Source organism: Ipomoea triloba, chromosome 7 (assembly GCF_003576645.1).
Source record: "Ipomoea triloba cultivar NCNSP0323 chromosome 7, ASM357664v1".
Classification (NCBI taxonomy): Eukaryota; Viridiplantae; Streptophyta; class Magnoliopsida; order Solanales; family Convolvulaceae; genus Ipomoea; species Ipomoea triloba.
Window position 1 is genome coordinate 24186480 of NC_044922.1, and position 20924 is coordinate 24207403.

The following is a 20924-nucleotide window of genomic DNA, read 5'->3' on the forward strand; positions in this document are numbered from 1 at the left end:
TTGTATGTAAAAATGATAAAGTTTAGACAGAAATAAACTAACAATTTTTTTAAAAAAAAAAAAAAATTGTCTGGCGGGGGCCCGCCTAGCCCGCGGGCCTTAGGCGGGGCGGACCGGGCCTAGAAGTTCCAGGCCCGCCAAAGGGCGGGCTTTTTTGGCCCGCCCCGTTTAGGCCCGCGGCCCGCCGGGCTTTGGCCCGCCCCGCCCCGCGAGCCCGTATTGACAGCTCTATTGGCAACCATGTGTGTCTTTTCTTTTTCTTAAATATTTTTCTTTTTTTGATAAAACTCAATCCTTGCGGTCAAATTCAAACCCTCTCTCTTCTCCAAATAATCAATTCTTTAAAACCCGACCAAAAGCCTCCGTTGATTCTAGGGTTAGAGCGTAGGAGTGACTGCTCTACTAACTCAATCGATTATACTCTTTATTGCTCGTCGCCGCAATCTATTTCATCTATTTGATTGCAAGTTTTTCTCAAACCCAATCTATTGTTTGCATGTGATTGCAGGTTTTTCCATTTGATATAATTGACAAGATTTTGAGACTCTTGTTGATTGAAGAAATTTCTAGAATGGCAACTTTGTCTACCTTTTGGAGGGATATTTTGTTCAGTCTTAGGCATCTCAACTTTGATGCTAGGTTTTTAATTTTATTATCTAAATATATAATAAAAAAAATTATAGATGCATCGCACGAGTAATTTATTAGTAAACAATAAAAGTGTCGTTTTGAGTTGGCAACCATGTGTGTCTTTTTTTTTTTTCTTAAATATTTTTCTTTTTTTTGATAAAACTCAATCCTTGCGGTCAAATTCAAACCCTCTCTCTTCTCCAAATAATCAGTTCTTTAAAAGCCGACCAAAAACGACCTCCGTTGATTCTAGGGTTAGAGCATAGGAGTGGCCGCTCTACTAACTCAATCGATTATACTCTTTATTGCTCATTGCCGCAATCTATTTCGTCTATTTGATTGTAGGTTTTTCTCAAACCCAATCTATTGTTTGCTTCTGATTGCAGGTTTTTGTTTGATATAATTGACAAGATTTTTAGATTCTTGTTGATTGAAGAAGTTGCTAGAATGACAACTTTGTTTACCTTTTGGAGGGATATTTGGTTCAGTCTTACGCAACTCAACTTTGATGCTAATTTTTAAAGCACGTTGAGAAAAAATATTCTCATGCTCACAATGATAATAGGACCAAAAATATGAAAAAGAAAAGGATAATCAATGATGTCTGGACATTTGCGTTTTGCATGTTATCAACAAAGTTCTCATACAACATAATGGATTTATATTAACAAATACAAATTTGTTATTGATTTTTCGCATACCCAAAGAAATACACTAGAACCTGTAACCTATTTTCAGGTACAATTTTTTTTTTGAACAACTATTGAACCTGTGTGACATGTAGTATGTTCATATACTTTCTCAACATATTGAAGCCCAACAAATCAATATCACCAAGGCTGAAACCCATGACCTCCCATTTAGAAAAATCAATTCATGCCGCTTAACCACAAAATCTTTGGCAAATACTTTAATAGTTTAATTTCAATTAGTTAGCTTATTAGCTATAGCTTTTCAACTTTATGCTTTCAGCTAGGTGTGCCAAATAGAGCCAAATGTTGGATTACAGAAAGTAACATGTATCTATGTTACTTGCTTCGCATGATGCAACTGAACCAATCTGCTCATGCTCAAAACCTCTAAATTTATCCCAACAAGTTTAATTTATTTTATTTCTTTTGACCAACTTTAATTCAATTACAAATATAATTAGCATGTTAAATGGATTTTGAATTATAATTTTGAAAATAATAATAATAATAATAATAATAATAATAATAATAATAATAATAATGACCATGTTAAATGTATGTGTGTTTTCGTGTGTTTGTTAATATGTTGATAGCAATATATTACTGTTTATGTAATACTACTTAGATTGTATAAACACTTAAGTACTACAATCATATTTTATATTATTTATAACAAAAAAAAAACAAAAAAAAGCAAAATTGATTGGATGGTAACTACATCGAGGGTGTTTTGAAAATTGGTATTAGTGTAGAGCGGTTACAACTTACAACAAATCTCGTTGATGAAATTTATTACAAATTAACAAAATCAAATATGGAGTAGCATAATTTAGTGGCAAAAGTTAATTGAGAATGTGAAATTCTTGAAAGTTATGGAATTATAAATATCATAAATTGACTAATGTTATATGATCTGAAAATAGTTCTATAAATAAATTTTATCACATATTCAAAAATGTCAAATTTTTAAAAGGATCATGGTTAAGGACAAAAATCTTTCACCAATAATCTAATATAAGTATTTTTTTTTAATGCGAGATAGAGTCAACGAATTTGGAGTAAACAAGAATGTATTATTACTTTATATGGTAAAAATGAGTTAATACTTAATTTGGTTCATTGACTATTATGATTTTACTATTTTGGTTTTCGAGTTCTAAACTTGCTCAATTTCATCCCTAACTATACAAAGTTTACCTAAAATAGCCCTTTGTCCAAATCAAAATAGTCATGATTAGGATCGTTTTGGTCAACAATTGCATAGTTGAGGATGAAATTGAACAAGTTCGAAAGTCTAGAACCAAAGTGGTGAAATGCTAATAGTCGAAAAATCAAATCAGGTATTAACTTGGTAAAAAATTTTAGATTTTGGTGGCTATGACTTTTATCTCTTTCAAAATAATAATGTGAAATAAAAAATAAAAAATAAATCTCATAACAATTACCAATAGGCCAAATGGAAAATTTCACCAAAACCGGTTAGGAAATTGGGTGGGTTGGCTGGGGCTTTAAAAAGCCTAATTAGCGAACCCGGATTTTGTCACATCCTCCTCTTCTTCTTCTTCTTCATTTCCATGGCAGCCTCTCTGAAAGCTACCCATTTCCTTCAACTAAAGAATAGGCAAGCCCGCCATTCCTTCCTTACCCATTCTCCGGAAAGGCTCACTTTTTCGCAAAAACCACCCATGGCTGCTCTCACCACCGCTACCTCTGCCGCCGGCCTTTCTCAAACTTTCACCAATCTCAGGCAACAAGGCAAAGTAAACCAACCATTCCTTCATTCCCCCTTTTTTTTGTTGTATATAATGTTTTTTCTTTTTTTCATTATTTGTGGTCCCTGGATAAGCTATCTGCTGGAACCTTTCCCCCTCTTTCATTCTTGTGAAGAAATCGTAGTCACTTAAAGATCCATCTGTTTGTTTGGTTTGCCATTGCCCATTGGGGCATACTTAGTAAATGAAGTATAATTAGTTAAAAGTATAAATTTTCACAACTTTGCTGTTCTGATTTGTGTTTTCAGGGAAATTTGTTAATTTTTTTGGTTTTTTTCTCATTGGAACGGAGAGGTTATATAATCGTGGGGTTTTTATGAGACTAACCCATAATAACATTTTATTGTAGTATAAAGTAAAGTTTTATGGCTATTTTGCATTGAAAATCAATGAAAGCCAAGAGATTATTACAGCATGTATTTAATTTAATTTGCTTATTTTTGTTTTGACAACTCCAATTACATTCTCTAAGGTGGCATTGATTCCATACATCACGGCGGGGGATCCAAACCTAGAAACCACTGCAGAAGCTCTTAAAATACTTGATTCTTGTGGTTCAGATGTAATTGAGCTTGGAGTCCCTTATTCTGATCCACTTGCTGATGGACCAGTTATACAGGTTTACCAATATGTTGTTGCTATGCTTGGTACATTTCCTTTTCGTTGCTTAAAGATAATCTCATTTTCCCCTTTTGTAATTCTTTTTCAGGCTGCTGCTACTCGTTCGCTGCAGAGAGGAACCAATTTTGATAAAATAATCGCAATGTTAAAGGATGTAAGAAGAATTGCTCTCACTCTCACTATGTTTATTCTAAAGATTTCAATCATTATATGGAAATCCGGCTAGCTTTTATGCATTGAAGAACAAATTTTCAAAGTCAAAGTGTTTTCTACATAGATCAAATTTACTACTTTTATTCATTATTATCTGCATTGGTGATTTAGTCTTGTTTCTGTTGTTCGCTTATCTGCTCAACTGTCCTTCATGGATTCCTAATATTGTATAATTTATTTTGCTAGGTGACGCCTCAATTATCCTGTCCGATTGCCTTGTTCACCTATTATAACCCTATACTTAAGCGTGGAGTTGAAAAGTTCATGGACACTGTGAAAGATGCCGGAGTACATGGTATATTGTTAAGCATTGCTATTTTGATCTCTATGAGTCTTGTTATGATGATTTGGCAGAGTATATTATTGTGGCAAAAGTATCATGACCTTTTATGACACTTATAGTTTTATTTTTTGCTGAATTTTAACATTAATTCTGAACCTGTAGTGCTGCTTTATCTTGCTTTGTATGATTATTATATGACATTATGTAAATGTAAAATGCATTTCTTTCAGGACTTGTGGTTCCAGATGTCCCTCTTGAGGAAACTGAAATTTTGAGAAAGGAAGCTTCTAAGAAAAATATTGAATTGGTTTGTTTCGCTTCTGAATATCTATTTTAGTGCTTCACACTTGTGAGAATTTATAGATGCAAATGTGATGACCAAGATTTAGATTTCATGTTTTGAGTTGGTTACAAAAATATCTAGCTTATAGCAAATGTGTTGCATGGTAATGCAGAGAATATGCCAATTTACATTACACTCCCAAATTTAACAATTTCATCACATTCTGTTAATTATTGCTTTTTGAGGGGAAAAAGTGTACAAGTGATGGTATGTCCTTTTCTAAAGGACGGTTATAAGTTCCCTCTGCTAGTTTTTGGCTTACTCTGTTCATTCAGATGCATGATTGTTCAATTTTGCTCTGTTATTTTAGGTTTTGCTCACAACACCCACCACTCCAACTGCTCGGATGAAATCAATTGTTGAATCTTCAGAGGGGTTTGTATACCTTGTAAGATTCTCTTTCAGTAATTGTTACTCCGTAGTTCTTTGGTTCTTCTCTTTCCCTTTGTTTGTGTGCGTGAACGCGGGCATGCTTGTGCATTCAGCAATCTAAACATTGCTTAATTCCAAATAGAGCTTTAAGTCATTAATCATCGCCAGTAATACTTATGATAAACTGGTTTATTCTACTCTGATATTGTCATTGTTCATCTTTACTTGGAGGGGAAAATGATTACTTTTGATGACACATGTATGTAAGTTTTTTTGTTTTGTTTTGTTTTTGTTTTTGCAAGAAAAGCTTATTGTTTATTGTTTCAAATTATAGGTGAGCTCAGTTGGAGTTACTGGAGCTCGTGCATCTGTGAATGACAAGGTTGAGTCTCTTCTAAAGCAAATTAAGGAGGTTTGTTTCCAATACTTTCCACCATTAGGCTATCAAAAAATTACTTATATAATTGCCTTATTATTTGTTCTACAGTATCTGCACCCTTCAAATTTGCGTTTTGAATTCCTAAAATATTCTTTAGCACTGCTTTTAGTGCATGGGAAACGGTTTTTTAGTGGTTTACTAACCTTGGGGTAAAACTATGGCCTTACACTTGACTTCAAGCCTTCATTTATTGATTTTATTCATCTTTTGTGGGATTTGCTTTCTCGTACAAGAAAAAAGTAACAGTTCTGTGCTCAGTAGCCCTTTCCTTAAAAATTGCTATAGAAACTAGATAAAGACATTTATCAATTGGATTTTGTTCTTGTAGCCATTTTCCTTAGAGATGAGAATAGAAGCCAAGTCAATGGGTGAACAAGTAGCCTGTTTTTTATTCAAAGATGACGGTAGAAAGTAGATAAAGATACTTTTCCAATTGGCATATCTGGATGGACTTCAAAGTTCAAATCATTCTATTCTGATCCTTAAATCATACTCCCTCTGTCCCATTTTACTTGTCATGTTCACTATTCATTGGTCAAACCAACTCTTTCTTCTTTGCTTATTTTCTTTATTATTTTTAAATTTAATTTTTTGTGTTTAATAGTATTTTAATATAGTTTCTAAATATATAAATTTTATATACTAATACTATATTTAACATTATGAAAGATTGAATTAAAAATAACTTCAGTCAAGCCTCATTAATGGGGGGAGTATGATATATCCCAGTTTCTTTTCCTCATGCCCTGAACTTAATATACCACAATTATTGAATTTTGGTTGTATTTACCTGCCTTTAAGCAACCTAATGCGTAACATTGTGAATTTCAAAACAAATCTAAGGTCATAGAGTTGTACCAATAACAGTAATTTCAAGTGTTCTCAGATGACTAAAATGCTTGTATTCATCATCCTTTTTGCAATGAATTTGTGTAATGTCACAATCTATTTTATGTGGGTCCAAGTCAGGTCGAGTTCCTTAGCTCCCTTTTTTCATGATCTTAATTGGCTGAATTAGAAATTTGTTAATAACAAACTACTTCTTCACAGGCAACATCAAAGCCAGTAGCAGTTGGTTTCGGAATATCAAAACCCGAGCATGTGAAACAGGTATGTCTCGTAATGTAATAGTTGTTGAATGGTGAAAGATGGTTGATGAGAATGTGAGATGCATGTTGTATTGTTGTGTGACAGGTGGCAGCATGGGGAGCTGACGGGGTGATTGTTGGTAGCGCAATGGTGAGAATACTAGGTGAAGCCAAATCGCCCGAAGAAGGATTGAAAGAATTACAAGTGTTTGCAACTTCGCTAAAATCTGCACTTTCTTGATGATTTTACTTCACTGCATATTGGAATTATCTCAGATTTCATAGTTTGGATTGTTTTGATTGGTAATTTGTTACTTTTACCCTGAAAGGATGAAAATCTATAGTTGGTACTCTTTGTTTCTTCCTTAAGGAAATGGCTTTGGCCTCTCTCATTGCAGAAAGTTGCAGGGTATATTGTTACAAGTTAAAAATTTAGCCTCTCAGCTCAATTAATTTGTTTTGTTGCAAAAGATTTGTGACTGATAATGTATTGAAGAAGTTCTGAAATTCCTACTTGAAACAAAAGGATGGTGATTACAGCAGCTTAATTTTTACCTCAAAATTAAGAAACTGAAAATATAAAAATTAAGAAACTGAAAATAAAAAACAAAATCATAGGAGAACCTGAAAATCACCATCAATCTTCTTTGTTCTTAAAATATTTTTTCAAAATGATTTCTAACTTTGACATTTTCTTATTCAACACTCCCTCTCAAGGAGAATATATATCATTTAATCCCACTTGTAAATTAAGTTTTTGAAGTTAGTTCTAGGCATGGTTGCAATAGGCGCTAGTCAGGCAATAGACTAGTGCCTACTTAGGTGGCGACCTATAAAAACAAAAAAATAGTGCAAAAAAATAGTGCATGTGCGTGGGTGTATGTCATATGTTATATTATATATAGAGTTAATTCCAGCAATGGTCCTCCGACTATGTTGATTTTCCAAAATTAGTACTCGACTTTTAATTTGGACAATTTAGGTCTTTTGACTTATTCTTTCCAATGTTGGTTCTTTCGTCAAATTTTGGTTAAGTTGAGGTCAAATGAAGGGGTTAAATTGTCCGTTCACCTGTTTAGTGTATTATTACTCGTATTTCTCCTATCCTATACGCTGTATATATGAATATAATCTTAGTCGAAGTCTCAATCGAAGCCATATAATTTTAGTCGAAGAGACTTCGACTAAGATTATATTCATATATATAGCGTATAGGACAGGAGAAATACGAGTAATAATACACTAAACAGATGAATGGGCAATTTTACCCTTTCATTTGACCTCAACTTAACCAAAATTTGACAAAAGGACCTACATTGGAAAAAATTTGAAAGTCAAGGGGCTTAAATTGTCCAAATTAAAAGTCGGGGGCTAATTTTGAAAAATCAACATAGTCAGAGAACCATTGCTGGAATAAACTCTTATATATATCATATACATAAATAAACAAATTTAAATATATATATATATATAAATATAATTAAAAAAAATTAACAAGGTCGACTTGCCCGAGTTGACTCGGCTAACTCTGCCAAGTTGGGTGAGTTAACTCGGCCGAATTCGGCCTAGTCGGCCGCCAACTCAGCCTAGTCGGTCGAATTAGGCGCTAGGCGGTCGGCCACCTAGGCGGACGCTTAGGGAGCAATTCGCTTCGGCCTAGGAGCGCCTAGCGCCTATGCGGCCTATTTTTGCAACAGTGGGTCTAGGTAGAGCTTCGGTGAGGATGTGGTCCTATCATGATGAACAGGATTGTTTGCTATGCTAATAGCTGCATCACATCATTAAAAAGGAGATGAACTCACTTATCCCAATTCACTTGAGCACTTGGTTTCTACACTTATTCTAGCTACCACTGATTGTTTCATACTCCTCCATGTAACAAGATTATCCTAAACAAAAAGAAAAATACGCAAAAGTTGACCATCTAGCAATGATGTCTCATACTCAATTTTTATCCAAGTACATCTCAATGCCACAATTCTTTGTCTTTCTAAACAATAAGCATTTCCTTAGGGTCATCTTAAAGTATCTAAAAATTATGTAGACTACATCCATGTGTTCCTCTGTACAGCTGTGTATGAATTGAGTCACAGCACTCACTGCAAATTCAATATCTTGTCGAGTGTGTAAAAGATAAATCAAGCGTCCAACAAGTCGTTGAGATGAGAACAATAAATCTATGAAGAATAATAATTCTAGAAGAATATATTGTTATTAAATAGTTCTTGATTATAAAGTATACATGAAGGGACTATTTATAGGGATACAAAGAGTTCCAGTCAGGATAGGAATGATAAATGATAATATTTCTAATAATATAGGTGGAGAGAGAATAAATTCTAGTATGTCTAGAATACATAGTCTTAATATGCCCCCTCAAGCTTGAGGTTCTAGAGAGAGAACATTGAGCTTGTCCCTTAGACCATTGAATCTTCCTATGGTCAGTAGCTTGGTGAAGATGTCTGCTAGCTAGTTTTTTGTAGAGATGAAGTTCACTTGTATTTCTTTTGATGCCACTTTGTCACGAACAAAATGGTAGTCAATTTCAACATGTTTGATTCTTGCATGAAACACAAAATTTGCACACAAATAGGTGGCACTAGGATTGTCACACAAAAATTTTGGTGGTTTTTGCACAGTAAGACCAAACTCTTTAATTAAAGCAACTAACCATGTAACTTCCACTGAGACATCAACAATAGCATTGTATTATACTTATGTTGAGGATCTAGCAACTCTCTTTTGTTTGCAGCAGGCCTATGAAATTAGATTCTTACCAAAAAAACAGCAAATCCACTAGTGGATTTGCGATCATCAGGATACCCCGCCCAATCCGAGTCCGAGAATGCATGAATATTGTTTGAATTTGATTTCATAAGGCAAAGTCTATAGTCTAGAGTGGTTTTGACATACCTTAGAACATGTTTTAGGGCAATCCAATGATCATTGGTTAGAGGCTGCATAAATTGACAAAGTTTGTTGACAACAAAGGAGGGATCTGGACGAGTGATGGTGAGATATTGGAGTGCTCCAACTATGTTGTTGTATTGTGTTGGATTGTCATACGGTTGAGATGAGTCTGATGCACTTAGTTTGTTGTTGACTCGAATTGGTGTGGAAATTGACTTGCAGTATTCCATTCTGGATCTTTTGAGTATCTCTAGCATGTACCTCTATTTTGATTTAAAAAAAAAAAAAAAAACGCCCCCTTGTTGTGTACTATCTCAATCCCTAAGAAAAAGCTTGGAGGTCCCATATCCTGAATTTTGAAAGTGTTAGCTAGTTTGCTTATTACCATGGTTGCAGTAGGCGCTAGACACTAGTCGAGCGGTAGACTAGTGCCTAGCGCTTAAGCGGTCTAGGCGGTGTTTTGGCGGTACCTAAGCGGCGACCTATAAAAACAAAAATAATAATGCATGTGTGTGATGGGTTGTCTCATATGAAGTCTACCATATATATATATATATATATATATATATATATATATGGTAGACTTCATATGAGACAACCCATCTAGATGAGAAATAGGACATAATCTTGACCATTGGATTTAACAAATTAATGGTTCAGATTTGATGGTAAATTTTTATAGAATTTCCTTAAAAATAGGTTATTTTAAGGAAATTAACAAGGCCGACTAGCTTAAGTTAACTCGACTAACTCTGCCGAGTTAGGCGAGTTAACTCGGTCGAGTCAGCCGCCAAATCGGTCCAATCGAACGAGTTAGGCGCTAGGCGACCGTCCACCTAGGCGGACGCTTAGGCAGCAATTCGCCTCGGTCTAGGGATGCCTAGCGCCTAGGCGGGAAATTTTTGCAACAGTGCTTATTATTGAAGCCAAGAAACTGGTGTTGTTGCTCATGATTAGTACGTTATCAACATAGACAAGGGGATAAATGTGAGTACACGTCAGCTTTCGATGCCTTAAAACCAATTGAAAGTAAGCAATCTTGAAAATGCTTGAACCATGCACGTGGTGCTTGTTTTAAACTATAAAGAGACCTTTGGAGCTTACAGACATGAGTGAGAAAATTGTTGTCAATATATCTTGGTGGTTGCTTCATGTAGACATTTTCACTCAAGCAGCCATTGAGAAAAACATTGTGAACATCAAGCTATCTGATAGACTAATCATTTGTCATAGCAAGAGATAAGAGAAGTCTTACTGTAGTTGGTTTGACGACATGACTAAAAGTGTCAAAGTAATCTTCTCCTTCAACCTGATTGAACCTTTTGCAACAAGTATGTATTTGTATCATTCAATTGTACCATCATCTCTCCTTTTGATTCGGTAAACCCATTTGCATCCAATGACATTCATATCTTTTTCAGGTGGAACCAACCTCCAAGTGTTATTGTGTAGCAGTGCATTAAATTCTTTATCCATCACGGTCATCCACTCAAGGCTTTTCACAACTTGGGAGTGGCATGTGGGTTCTGAGTCATCAATACATACAATTAGAGCTTTGTTACCTGTGGAATCACGAGTCATGTGTCTTAGGATGATAAGATGTGTGCGTTGAGGGCGCTCGGGTCTGGAAGGGTCAACTGGAGAAGGATTGGGAGCAGAATTGACTGGGGGTGTGGAGGTTCCGGCGACACAGGTGTGTAAAAATTCTGGCACTCTGGTTTGCTTGGTATATTGACGATAACCCATGGTTTTGTATTTTGACGGTGGTATATTGACGATAAAGTTTAGAATAAAAATTACAAAAAATTGTCAAATAGACCATTGTATTTATCATTTTTGTGCAATTGAATCAATAAACTTAAAAAAGTTGCAATTGAACTATCAAACAAACAAAATATGTGAAATTAAAACATTTTTATGATTTCTTTTAGAGTTAATACCTCCAATGGTCCTCCGAGTATTAGCGATTTACCAGGTGTAGTCCCTCGTCTTTAAAACGACCAATAAACGTCCTTCTAGTTTAAAAAAATTACCACCCGTGGTCCTCAGTTAAGTTTGCTGTTAAAATGGCGTTAAATTTGAGGGCAAAATTGTCCTTTCACCATTATTTTCTTTGTTCCTCCACTGACGCTGCTTGCCACCACGGCTTCCGCCTTCTCCCTCTCGACTGCCATTTTCTATTCGACGAAGCAGCGTCGCGATGAGGTTTTGGATCCAGCGAATTGGGTACAACGACGAGCTTCCAGAGAATTGAACAAAACATCCGGCGAAGAAGATTGCAACATGGTCTGGGCGAACGACAGTGGTGGTCCGACTTCACCTTTTCTTTCAATAGCAAGATTTACTGGTACGAGTTCCAGACTCCCCAGTGTGACGCCGTCGGATCCACCGCCATTGTTACGGTGGTGACACTTGACCGGCAATGGCGAGGCTGTAACCGGCATGACTTCTACCCAGGAGAGCTCTTTCCCTCTCGTTTTTCACCTTCCGCCGTGAACCGCAACCAACTGTGGCGACTCCCTCGCTGTTCTTTGCTGGAATCGTGTCGCTATTCCCCTCTCTTTCAACCACGATACCTTTCTCTGGCGAGAACAACAAGCGACACAAGCTGAACTTCCACCGTGAATTGCAACCACTGCCATAAACACCACCACCCCGAAATCTACTGCTGCTCTATTGACGACTAAAAAAAAGGGTGAGAGGGCATTAAATGGCATTGTATTTGATCCTAGTACATCATTCCTTATCTGCGAAGGCTTGTTCTTTGGTTGGTGGATGTGTGGAATATATAGGGGAATGCACAATGCTCCTTATCTGCAGGTCTCTTTCGCCAATCCCTGCAAAAGAAGTATCATCTCAAGAATTCACCTTGTGACCCCTGCATGGTGCATTGCTGCATGCACTGACGTGCCTTGTGCCAAAAGCATAGAGAGATTAAGGGTCGTCTATCAGATAACGTTGTTATGCCATGCCAATGACGATTGTCAATCCTCCACCTGTCCAAGAGATGACTGCTTCCGGCAACAACCAGGACCTCAAGATACAAGCTTTGTGAAGCTTCCTACTCCCAGAGTCTCAGGAAATACTCAATTGAAAGATTCAAATATACTCTGAAAGATTGCAGCTCCCAGTCTGTCTCTTAGTAAAAGCTACAGAGTCTTCGAAATGACTTAGCGAGCCAGTCGTCTGACAAGAGTGGAGATCTGTCGATCGTTTTGGATTCCCAGAAAGAAATGGCTCAATTAGCGAAACCGATCTCGAGCCCGGTTCCGGTATCGATGTATCCAACCCTAGCCTTCTTCATGATTGTCGTTGGCCTCGTCGTCACTGCTTCCTTCTTCATCTATGAAGCTACTTCTTCTAGGAAGAACCGCAGCCTCGCAAAGGAGCTTACCATAGCGTCTGTGGCATCTATATTCATGGGTTTTGGATCGTTGTTCTTACTACTTGCCTTGGGAGTTTTTGTTTGATCACTTGGAATGGAGCTGGGCAGAGTCTTATTTTTCGAGTTCCTAACAAAATTTCTTTAGAACTTCATTTGATATGATAGAGTTTGAGGAGAGCCTCTATAGAATTTCATCTCTATTACATATTTTCCCTAGTATATGGATGTAATATGAATTTAGAGTCAGACATTGATCCCATTATACAATTCTATATTTTTATTTAAAAAAAAAATACTCTGAAAGATTGATGGTGGATGATTTGCTCCTTTGGTGGTATATAGATGGGAACTGTTTGCTGTTACTGGAGATTAGAAAAAGTATAGTTCAATACAAAAAAAGAAATAAAAATTTGCAGTAGAGTTTTAGAAATTGTTTTCAATATCTAGCTTGCAAACCGGAAATTGCTTCAAACACTCTTTCGTCAAGATTTTCAATGACAGCGTTGTAATCTTCAACACAGCTCATGGTCAAGAATGCAAACCCTACTTTTGTATCGTACAGAACCTCATTTGCTCCACCGAGGCCGCTAGCCTGTGCACTCTCCATTTGCTCGTCAACAAGCACGGTTTTATCCCAGGTGCGATTGTAGTGACGAAAGCTGCGGCATCTGGATGGAAATTAAACCAGGGTGAGGAGCTGGTTAGAGGCTGTGGGAAGAGAAGTCAACGTAGGAGGAACAAAGAAATAATGGTGAAAGTACACTTTTGCCCTCTAACTTAACTCCCTTTTGACAGAAAAGTTAACGGAGGACCACGAGTGGTTAATTTAAAAAAGATGGAGGACGATTCGTGGTCGTTTTAAAGACGAGGGACTACCACTGGTATATCGCTAATACTCGAAGGACCATTGAAGGTATTAACTCATTTCTTTTAATTCAATTTGAGTTTAAAATATTTTAATCTTTACTCACAACTAGCATGGAAAAGGAAAATACAACTTTTAATACATACCATGTAAGCAAAAATGTCATTCTACCGATAATAATTGAAAAAATGTCACAATTACACATATTTTGCTTATTTAATGGTTCAATTTCACACCTTCTAACTTCAATGATCTAATTGTACAAAATCAAAAGGTTGAGTGACCTATTAGACATTTTTTTCTAAGAGAAAAAAGTAAGAAATATTAATAGTTGAGAAATGAGTCTAACTAAAATCTTGAAGATAAGTAGTGAGGGAGCAAAACAAGCAAAATAGTTGAATTTGATCTATTTAGGATTCAACCAACTGTGAAATGCCAAGCCAAAGACTTTGTGGTTAAGCGAAGCAGCATGAAGTGATTCTCCCAAATGGGAGGTCATGAATTCAAGTTTCAGTAAGAGCGATATTGACTCGTTGGACTTCAGTAGGTAAGAACTGTGAAATGCCAAAGTCGAAATCTAAATCTAGCAAGAAAATGAGAGTTAAGATAACACTATGAAAAATGTTAAAGTGGAAACTACACCAAATCGTGGTTTATTGGACAAAATTGATGAGGTGAAGCTGTCCCCTATCATACAATACAAATACACAAATTAAAGGAATGCAACCAGCATGAATTAATCAATCAAATTTATAGCAATACGATGATTTTCACTTGTTACAACAAAGCAATTCATCTATCTTGTTGAGTTTCTTGAATCCAGGGAGGGGGGAGGGTAAGGGTATATGACCTGCCTGCGCGCTTTCACAATAAAATACAAAGCTCGCTAGGGTAGGGTTGGGTTTGGGTTGATCGTCTTGTCTTACTCTGATCGCCGCCTATCTTTCGGGTTGCTGTAAACGGGTAACAGCCATCGAGGACTATGTTTCCTCCTCCCGTAGCATCGCCAATATACCACAAATAGTGCCGCCATCACACAAATGGGAATTGCCCATCTGTACCAACCAACAAAATTCTAAGAATCATTTAGAAAACGACGAAGACAAGAGAATAATAGGAGGATAGAAATCATTTCACCTGTCTAAATCAAGGATTGGACTGTAGACGACAGTTTCCCATGTAGTCACGATTACATGCCATACAGGGTTGTAATACAGTGACTCTGCTGACCAAAACATTCTTGTGTACGTCTCTAAGAAAATAAAAAGTATCCATGCTCCAATTTCAACCAAAATGAACTTTATGACAAATCGACCAACCACCACCATGACGAGAGAGAATGCCACCAACCAATTAAACAATCTGTGATTATATTCCTTAATAAACAGAGACCTCGCCTTCTCCATCATCTGCATTTTTTTAGGAATTAAACACTGCTCAGAATTGGCAAGTCCATAAGAATTAAATACTATACATTTATAATTGCATATGTGCTTCATGCTTTGCTCAGGTAGTAAGTTTTTCATCAGTAATGTAATAGGCCATGCTTATACTCATTTCTCACTCTCTCTCCACCCCCACACACACAAAGAAGCAGCAGTTATTCATTCCATAACTGGTATGCAAAGGCATTCTGTACCTGATATGTTTTTGAAACTGGAAATTCTACCAGAAAATAAAGTTAAAAACTCAAGGAATTGCAGCAAACCTTTGTCATCCGTTGTTCGTAGTTTCTTTTAGAAGGTCCAACACATTCTTTTTCAAAACTTTGGTTGCACTGAAGGAATCCGGCATTGAATTTTGCCATTGATGGAAGTCTGAGGACTTGAAGGTGGTCCATTTTGTCCTCACAATCAGTATATAAGGCTTCACACAGCTTTGAGGATTGATATTCGTTTGCCAAAATAAAATTTTTAAACATCTGCAAAAACACAGCAATCAGCAATAGTAATGAAGTTTATGATGTTGTATTGTTTAGCACTTAATTCAAACCTTATCAATTTCCTCTTCTAGTTTGTCAACTGATCTCTTTGCATGGTGACGACCAAAATGCTGCTCATCAAAAACCCTCATTGCTGATTCTCTATAATCTTCGTGAGCTTTTTGCAAAGAATCCCCTGGCATTGGTAAATGCAAGCTACCCATCTGACCACTATACAATTTAAGACACCTCTCTTGAATTCCCTTGTTGAAGACTTCCACAAGGGATCCTGTGGATGGAATCTCCCCTTTATTTAAGGCTTCAAGAATCTGATACCAAAGTCATCAGTGAAGAAAAAACGTAATGGTCAAACACATTCCTGAAGCTTTACTTGTTGGAGAGACATTTGCAGGCAAACAGAATTTGCACAAATAAAAATAGTCTAAAAGGCTCATCACAATTCACAACAGTAGTTTATAATTTAGAAAGAAGTACCTGTTCAAGAAAAGCCACAAATTCTTTTCCATTCAGAGATTTACCCTGGACAATCTTTGGTCTAATGATTGATGCAACAACTTCTTTCAGTTGTTCCCTCTTCTTCACATAAAGTGGATCAAGTTCAGTATCATTCATGTCACATAGCTTTGTGCGCTGAAGATGGGGCTGTTCAAGGCCATAGATAATGTTATTGTATCATTCTCAGAAACTCTATAAAAATGAGACTTCATAACCAAATATTCAGTCTTCTAAAAATCCTTGGTGGGTGTTATTAAGCTTACTCTAGGCAAATAAATGCCCTTAGCTGCAATAGTCTAAGCCTAATTATCAACTGGAAAGAAATAAAAAAAACTAAATTAATCAGTACTACCTGTGGTAAGCTGAAGGCTGTGCTGTTATCACCCATTATAGCTAAAGAATCACGAATCTGGTTAACCTGATATCACATGGCACTAAATAAGTACAAAATACATAATGTCACTAATCTGAAAATCTAAAGAAGCTCCGAAATTAAATTACCTGGTCAATATTTCTGTCACCTGCAGTTCAAGAAACAACCATACTCAATTTTCACAAGATGAGGCACTTTACTACTAATAATTCTTATAAATAAAAGAAGAATACAAACTAACCACTAGTATTAGGGACATGTTGCAGAGCTTCATGAACCATCTCTTGCACAGATTTTCCTTCTGAAAATGTCGATAGAATAATTTTTTACAATGACAAAAAGGGTGTAAAGAACAACTAACGAGAAATAGTCAAGCAGCCAAGTGACCAGTCAATCAGATGAAGGATGCCAAATCACATATACAGAAGAGGGACTGGCATGGCATGTGGTTAGGACAAAATGAATTGACACCAAAAAGGTTCGCGCAAGTTGGGAGAAAGGGCTTTACTTGATTGTTCTTTTAAAGTTATTGCAATGGCCCATGGGCCATGGCACAATAACACAATGAAATATATAAAAACGAACTTTCAAAAACTCTTTGGATGAGCTTTCCGTACTTACGTAGAAAATCTCGCTGGATTAGCCATAGAAGCTTTGCAGGTTCAAATGCAACATCTTGCCCCTGCACAACATCTACCCTATGAGTTTCATGACTAATCAACGGATGTTATATACCAAAACAAAATGCATATGAATACTATCTGGATTGCTCACCTTAACTCTGTTCATCACACGAGGAGGAACCACATGAAAAAATAGAATAGCCAAAAAAGAAGAAAGAAACTAGAAGTTAAATCAGAAATTCATATAAGGTTGAGGAATTGAAACTCTAATGATTGTTATATTGAGTTTATGGAAGTTGCAGACCTTCCATAGAATTCTTCAGCAAGCTCAACTGCAAATGACAACCTAGAAATGTCTGCTTCACGGATCTTAAAAACGTTAAAAGGAAAAGAAAAAAAAATCAGCACATACCAGCAGTGGGAAAATGTAATTGTTTTGTCGAACATGCTAGCATATATTATTATTATTAGTTTCATGAAAGCTAAATAATAAACAGAACAAACATATAGCACAGATAGCAGTGCAGAGACAGAACTAGATCTAAAACAAGTAGCAAGGATACGAAAAACAATATCCCAAACTTTTCATCAACCAAGAACTTTAACATCAGAGTTTTTTTCAGGCCTCACTTTTGCTTGAATAATTTCAAGGCAGTTATACCTTGCTGCAATTACTCAGCCTTTGATTCTTTGTGAGCTACATAAGCCAGGTATTAGATTTTAATACACCAAATAACATCAGTTGACTCATTACAGAGTTAACATGTTAACTGCTGTGTACACTTTGATACATTAGTCATTAGAGTTCTTGAACTAGAAATTCCACATTTGCCACAAAGTTATGTCAGGATGCTTGAACTCAAAACTAAGTAACCAATTTATATAATGATACCTTGAATTCAAAATTTTATGTTGGTATATGGCATAACCACAGAAACTAATTGAGAGCATCAAAGGAAGAACAACAAACCGTCTCAGGCAGATTATAAATAAGAACAGAACTTAAAACTGTTGCCAGGGCAAAAATCCTGCAAAATCAAGATCTCAACATCACTAAAGGAGACAATCTAAATGTGGAAAACATATATTTGGTTACACTAGTTATTTTTGGTAACTTCACATTGTTATTATTCCGTATTCCTTTACTATTTTGTGTTCATTTTCTAAAGCATCAATATTTTTATATTGCATATTTGTCTGCAACATCAACATTGTTCTGCTACACTACAGAAAGAAATTACCTATCATCATATACATTTGACTTTCCAATACTTTCAAATCCTTCCGTGTCAAGGTAGAAAACAGAAGTTTTTACTCCATCAATATCCACTATTATTGGACTTCCCCACACCCATATTCCTGAAGAAGGGTTAGGAAAGGTTAATAACTAGAAATAGCTAAAACACTGTCGCTTTTTCTATTGCATTTTTTTTTTTTGCATAAATACCTTTGGTCTTTGTATCACGCATATGCCCAACCCCAAAACCTGCAAATAATCAAATTACAAACTTAGTTGCTTAACAGGATTGCTTGAACTATCATTGATAAATTAAATATCATGTTAACCAACAACATTAGAAGATGCACCTTCATCACAGGAAAGGGAAAGAAGCTGGTTCAGAAGAAATGATTTTCCAGAACGATATGGACCAATCACCTGTCACATATTATAACAAGGAGCCAAAGAAGTTCTTCAACAGAAAGTCCAATATAATATGTATATGTGTGAGTGAGCACGATATATATACGTATATGTGTGATAGGTGAAAGTATAAAACCTACAGCAACAGCTGCAATGGGGGTTGTTATTCTCTCAATGGCCTCCAACCCTTCTTTTGAAAGGCGAAGTTTTGTGTGACCGGGATCGGGCTCTACAATAGGAAACCTGTTTAATTTTAGTAATAATTAAAAAAAAAACAAAACAAAAGAATTAGGGAAACAGAAGTAATAATATAGATAAGACAAGAATTTCAAACTAAGAGAACTTTGCTGTGGTTGAGTAGCAGGTGGCCAAAATGCAAAACCAGTAACATACATGAATTGGCAGTTCATATCCAATCAAGGGGCCTTTTTACCAACTATAATTTGAATTTCAAAATCAATCAGGCTACTTTAAAATTAACCCTAGGGAAACAAATCAACCACAGGAAAGTTTGGAAAGAACATGACGACAAAAGCAGCAAGAAGTGCAATTAGGGGCGCTAACTTCCAAGCCCTCCAAAAGCTGTCCTACATCCCCAAAATCTGAAATCCCTCATCCATTATTCATAAATAAACACCTCGAATACCAAGCCTCGCAATATATTTTACACACAAAACGCATTTTACAAGTTTTAATACAACCACCCATCCATCCACAAGAAAATGCCAAACTATAATCTTCACACAGGTGATACAAATTTAAATGTACCACCAAGAACAACGTAAATTAATGTTAGATCAGAAACAGCATTTGTATAACCGATTGCAGCAATACGAAGATCAGATTTTATTTATTTTTTTAATTCCAAAAAGCAGGAGGGAAGTTTGCATTTTAGATACCCAGAACCAGAAGACCTGAATGCATGTATGGAAATAATTCAAAGTAAAGAAATGTGTGGGAAGCTTACGCTTGATTAAAATTGGTGTCAATGGAGAAGGACCCAGATGCGAGAAGGCAAAGAAAAATGGAGCAGACAAAAATCCGACCCGAAATCTTCATCCTTGATCTAGGAAGGTTGTAAAGTTAGAACATAGAAGTGAGCGTAGAGAGTATAATAGGCAAAGAAAGCATTTAAACGACAAGAGGAGGAAGGAAGACAGAAAACAATAAACCGCTTTTGGAATGTGCGAAGAGAACAGTGGGATCTAAAAATTCTAAAGCCTAAACTGAAGAAAAAAAAGAAAGAAAATAGGAAGAAGAATGCATGACCGTGACCGAGGGTGCAGGTTAAGAATCGCGGACCACTAGCGACAGCCATCGGTTCAGATTTGGGGGTTTATCAAAACAAATAGTCGACGCAAAGTAGGAGATTCTTGCCCTATTTTGTGCTTTGACCCGAACTATTTGCAATCTCTTGTCCTTCACCTCCACTTAAGAATAGTGACCATGTATATTACGGAGTATTTATTGATATTGATATTACAAAGATTGATTTGGCTCGAGATAAAGTTTGACAAGTCATTTTTTATTGGAGTAAATTTTTCAATTAAGTCAAGAAATCTGATAAAAGCCATAGGGATTGGAATAATATAATTAATTATGAGAAGTATTGTATTATAATTTATGAGAATTAGAACATTATAATACGAGCTATTAGAGCATCCCCATCTGTAATTATTTTGGGATCATGGCAGAGGATTATCTCATTTATAATCTTGAAACTGATGTAAGGAAAAATTATTTCATGCTTTGGAGCTCCTGCAAAAGAAGATATTATGTCAAAAAATAAATAAAACAAAACAAAGAAAGTAACAATAGTGCGCGCATCACGATTGGCGTGCACTGCCGCCCCAGCGGGTGCGTGGGAAGCGAGTTAGAGTGGCCGCCACTCTGACATTAAACCATACTTTTAAATTTTTTTTTTTTTTAAATTTTCAGAATTATTTCATTTTCTTTTTGTTTTCTCTTTTTTTTTTTAATCTTTCTTTCCCCATTCTCTTTCCTAATCACACTTACAAAAACTCCTCAATAACCACGAAATATCTACACTGATAAGGATGCTCTTATATTATTAGAATTAGCGAAATATGTTTGTTAATAGGTGGAGAACATAAAATTCCTAATATTTGGTAAGGGTGCAAAATTAGGGATGTCAATCGGGTCAGCCCTGTCGGTTTCGGGCTTATCGGATTTGAGTTGTCGGTTAATTATTATTTTATTCTCGAATTCGGGTTAG

At 36.0% G+C, this 20924-nt stretch overlaps 2 protein-coding genes across 2 annotated transcripts; one reads left to right on the forward strand and one right to left on the reverse strand.

The window, feature by feature from the left end:
• The first annotated feature begins 2845 nt into the window (after positions 1–2845).
• LOC116024726 (tryptophan synthase alpha chain-like) lies at positions 2846–6956 on the forward strand. The gene is made up of 9 exons (XM_031265703.1): positions 2846–3082; positions 3567–3713; positions 3804–3869; positions 4115–4223; positions 4442–4518; positions 4865–4942; positions 5261–5338; positions 6416–6475; positions 6560–6956. The coding sequence occupies exons 1-9, from the start codon at positions 2897–2899 to the stop codon at positions 6692–6694; spliced, it is 936 nt and encodes a 311-aa protein (XP_031121563.1). The 5' UTR covers positions 2846–2896; the 3' UTR covers positions 6695–6956.
• A 7279-nt stretch (positions 6957–14235) lies between these two features.
• LOC116025919 (guanylate-binding protein 4) lies at positions 14236–19999 on the reverse strand. Its single transcript, XM_031267298.1, has 17 exons — positions 19656–19999; positions 18829–18931; positions 18634–18703; positions 18494–18532; positions 18288–18405; positions 18017–18074; positions 17351–17415; positions 17198–17204; positions 17045–17105; positions 16665–16724; positions 16552–16571; positions 16403–16468; positions 16030–16197; positions 15606–15863; positions 15322–15534; positions 14751–15022; positions 14236–14668 (listed from the first exon to the last, which is right to left on the reverse strand). Exons 1-17 carry the CDS (start codon positions 19745–19747, stop codon positions 14536–14538), a joined length of 1803 nt encoding a protein of 600 aa, XP_031123158.1. The 5' UTR covers positions 19748–19999; the 3' UTR covers positions 14236–14535.
• Between the last annotated feature and the right edge of the window lie 925 nt (positions 20000–20924).